Here is a 3,661-nt window from a genome sequence, read left to right as displayed (position 1 = left end):
TCTTGATTTGCATTAGAATCAAATCTTCAACAAGGCACTTCTTTCTCCTAGCCACTATCCCATGCATGCTTTAGTTTCCAACTGAGGATTTTCATGAAGCATTTGTCTACCACGAGGTTCTGAGCAAGATGAAATACCTTTAAATGCATCTATTCAAGAGTTATTGCTGCAGCCACTTTGTAAGAGATCTAACGGTCCACTATTAGCCATTCAAGAATCTATTACATTGTTCCCTCGTAGGGTTAAAACGTTCTGTCACTGCCATTTGATCGAAGGGTTTCACATTCAACTAGAGACTGCCTAGAAAATACCAAGTAGAAAGCAAAATTCACCCTGCTTCTCCTGAATTTAAGGAAAAGAGTTGTTTATCAATAATTTGTTTTGGGGGGAATAGAGTAAGTTGTGGTGTAGTGCTTGGTTGGTAGTTTCCAGGGAAATGTCTGTATGTGTTTTTAACTTCCCTATTGGAAATTACTTAAACCAATACATATGTGAGATCCCTCGTCAGTTAGGGAGGAGAACGAAACATTTTTTATAAGGGTGTAAAAACCTCTCCCTAGCAAACGCGTTTTAAAAACCTTGAGGGGAAGTCTAAAAAGGAAAGCCCAAAGAGGACAATATCTGCTAGCGGTGGCCTTGGGCTGTGACAACGTATATATACTTTAATCTGAATTAACATTTTGTATATATACTGTGTGTAGGTTTTTTTCATTAATATTCTTTTAGAGGAAGAAGGAGCTTATGATTGGGGCCATGGGACATAGCGAGGCCTTTTAAAGCTCTAGAAATTGTAGTCACAACTAAAAAATCTGTTTGTTTGAAGATTGTCCTCTGCTGCAACATTTTTCAAGCAAAAATTCTGTGTGTTTGTTTTCTCTTGTGATTATGGTAAAGCACGAGGTTTTCCCATATTCTCTGAAATCCTATACGAGCAGTAGTATTGTGTCTAAATAACTGTTGTCTTACTGTGATTACGTACAAACTTTCTACCTAAAACTTGAGATCCTCAACTGATATTGGTGCAGGTGGATGAGTTGCAAAACACCATAGAGGATGAACAGAAGAGTTTAATGGAAGAAATGAGAATCACAGCTGAGGAGAACAAGATTGGTGTGGACGATGCTAGTGGAGGCCTGGAAGCCATGGCTGTGGACTGAGACAGCAACCCTCTGGGATGTTCTGGTGTAAAACTTGTAAGCATATTTTTCTAAAAAAAAACTCAATATCTAAGCTGTTATTTATCTCGAAATCTTGCTCAAAGTCAAGAAATCAAAATGAAATAGTTGGATCTTCTGGATGTTCTCCTGAATCAAGTAAATCTTGTTCTTATTCTTAGAGGGGTCTTATAGGTGAAACGACATGCCATGGTAAAGGAATAAACCCATTTCCTATGGATGTTTAGGAGTCATGTTTCTCTGTACCGGAAATGTGAGTGAAACTTTTAGTTCGATGAAATTGTTATCACTGACTTTCATATCATCGAAATCAAAATTGTTTTCGAGCCATTAAAGACATGTTTGAGAGTAATTTTGAACCTAACAATATTATATTAACTATCCTAAACTTACTCTCAAACATCTCTTACATGATTATGATGCGAGTTCGATGGCTATTTGTAACTAAAGATGCATCCTTCATCATTCATCATTTCACATGGCTGAGTACAACTCCTGCTATTTGTAGTAAAGAAAGAAAAAAGGTAAGGAAAGATTAAATTAACCGATTAGTTCTTGAATTTTAAGTTTGTTTGTTTAGTNCACCTGAATCAAGTAAATCTTGTTCTTATCCTTAGAGGGGTCTTATAGGTGAAACGACATGCCATGGTAAAGGAATAAACCCATTGCCTATGGATGTTTAGGAGTCATGTTTCTCTGTACCGGAAATGTGAGTGAAACTTTTAGTTCGATGAAATTGTTATCACTGACTTTCATATCATCGAAATCAAAATTGTTTTCGAGCCATTAAAGACATGTTTGAGAGTAATTTTGAACCTAACAATATTATATTAACTATCCTAAACTTACTCTCAAACATCTCTTACATGATTATGATGCTAGTTCGATGACTATTTATAACTAAAGATGCATCCTTCATCATTCATCATTTCACATGGCGAGTACAACTCCTACTATTCGTAGTAAAGAAAGAAAAAAGGTAGGGAAAGATTAAATTACCCGATTAGTTCTTGAATTTTAAGTTTGTCTGTTTAGTTCTTGGCAAGAAGTCCTTGAGTTTAAAAAAGTTTCTAACGAGTCTTTATCTTTCGTTTTTGTGTTTATTAAGTCATTGAGATTTATCAAACACGTGTTGGGAAAATTTTACTTTTTCCATTCTGAAGAACAGAAAATAAAGAACAAAACAGTTATCAAACGCATTCGTGCTTAAAGAAATTTTTTAAAAGTTATTCCAAACACACTAAACATCCAGAAATCATACATCTCTAAGCTCGGCCATTGATGAGTATCAAAGACCGTGCAGTTACAAATGAAGATTATTATTTGATCAATCCACGAAAAGAAACTTGATCACAAGTTTGGAATCCTCCATTATTGAAAATTAAACACACAACAAAGTGAGATCCATGAATGATATTATGCATCCGTGGGCTGTTGGGCATTGAGGAAATAGCTCTTGGCAGCTTGAGCTATGGCTATCAAAGGTTGAACACTGGCTAATGAAACATTTGCAGCAGCTTCTTCCTTCAACTCATACTCCACCGATGATTTCACAATGCAACTCTCTTCATCCTTCTCAATTATCTCAAAACAAAACCTGTAAACAGTGAACCCAAGATCCAGGTACCCTCCTTCCACCATCTCCGCTATTTTTATACGCTGTTCGTTATCTATTTTCACGAACTTCTCTTTGTATCTCATACCCCCTAAATCTGTACGGTATCAAAATTTCTTATCGTTAGACTAAATTATACATCTCGACTCTAAACTAGGACATTTCTTTCGTTTAAGCTCGTATTAGGGTGTTTTGCCCCCCGAACTATTTGTTTTATAATTGAAAAGAATGAAAACAAAGAAATTAGACCAAGAGGACGATTCTTTCATTCATTCGTTTATCAAAAACTCAAATATAATCTAATTCAAATCGGGTCAAACTATAATTTTGACAATTAAATAATTTTATCTAAACTAACTTAAGATATGAATCAAAATTAATTTGGGTCGGTTAAGAATATAGTATAAATAATTTTGAACACGACAGAAGTCATTTTAACTGTGATAAGAACTTATTAGAATCGATACCGAAAAGATCGAGTAGTAAACGAGTAATGTACTCACCGGGAGCAAAAGTGACAAGGACAAGAGTTCCTTGGCCGCCATCGCCTTCAAGGAGCTCGACGTTGTTGATGATATTGGGGAGGTGAAGTTGGAGGAAATCAGCAAAGTGAATGGTGCCATAAAGCGCCCAAACTTTGGCCGCCGGCGCCGGAATCTCAGTCTGGTCACTGATTATGGTCACCATTTTTGTTGTTCCTGGTTGTTCTTGGAGAGATGCAGGTCTTGTTGTTTAAAGATGGAGACTTCCACCACAGATTTTGATTGGTCCTCCCAATTTTCATCCATATCTTCTCACTTCTCATATTTAAATAATAAACCAGCAAAATCAACTCATTTTTTTAATACTTCATTTCAATTAATTTAGGTCA

At 35.9% G+C, this 3,661-nt stretch overlaps 3 protein-coding genes across 3 annotated transcripts in view; all 3 read right to left on the bottom strand.

The window, feature by feature from the left end:
• The window catches only part of LOC111785426 (malonyl-CoA:anthocyanidin 5-O-glucoside-6''-O-malonyltransferase-like), a 5,125-nt gene extending 3,091 nt beyond the window's left edge, over positions 1 to 2,034 (bottom strand). Inside the window, exon 1 of the mRNA XM_023665814.1 lies at positions 1,962 to 2,034. Within this exon, the coding sequence (XP_023521582.1) occupies positions 1,962 to 2,034 (73 nt within the window). The remainder of the gene's footprint in view (positions 1 to 1,961) is intronic.
• LOC111785430 (S-norcoclaurine synthase 2-like) overlaps positions 1 to 3,566 on the bottom strand; it is an 11,126-nt gene extending 7,560 nt beyond the window's left edge. Inside the window, exon 1 of the mRNA XM_023665818.1 lies at positions 3,537 to 3,566. The gene's annotated coding sequence lies outside the window, so the exon portion shown is untranslated. The remainder of the gene's footprint in view (positions 1 to 3,536) is intronic.
• LOC111785428 (S-norcoclaurine synthase 2-like) lies at positions 2,379 to 3,581 on the bottom strand. Its single transcript, XM_023665817.1, has 2 exons — positions 3,294 to 3,581; positions 2,379 to 2,887 (listed from the first exon to the last, which is right to left on the bottom strand). Exons 1-2 carry the CDS (start codon positions 3,475 to 3,477, stop codon positions 2,592 to 2,594), a joined length of 480 nt encoding a protein of 159 aa, XP_023521585.1. The 5' UTR covers positions 3,478 to 3,581; the 3' UTR covers positions 2,379 to 2,591.
• Positions 3,582 to 3,661: the final 80 nt, after the last annotated feature.

This window comes from Cucurbita pepo, unplaced genomic scaffold (genome assembly GCF_002806865.2).
Source record: "Cucurbita pepo subsp. pepo cultivar mu-cu-16 unplaced genomic scaffold, ASM280686v2 Cp4.1_scaffold000483, whole genome shotgun sequence".
Classification (NCBI taxonomy): domain Eukaryota; kingdom Viridiplantae; phylum Streptophyta; class Magnoliopsida; order Cucurbitales; family Cucurbitaceae; genus Cucurbita; species Cucurbita pepo.
This window is presented reverse-complemented; position numbering and strand designations above follow the sequence as displayed.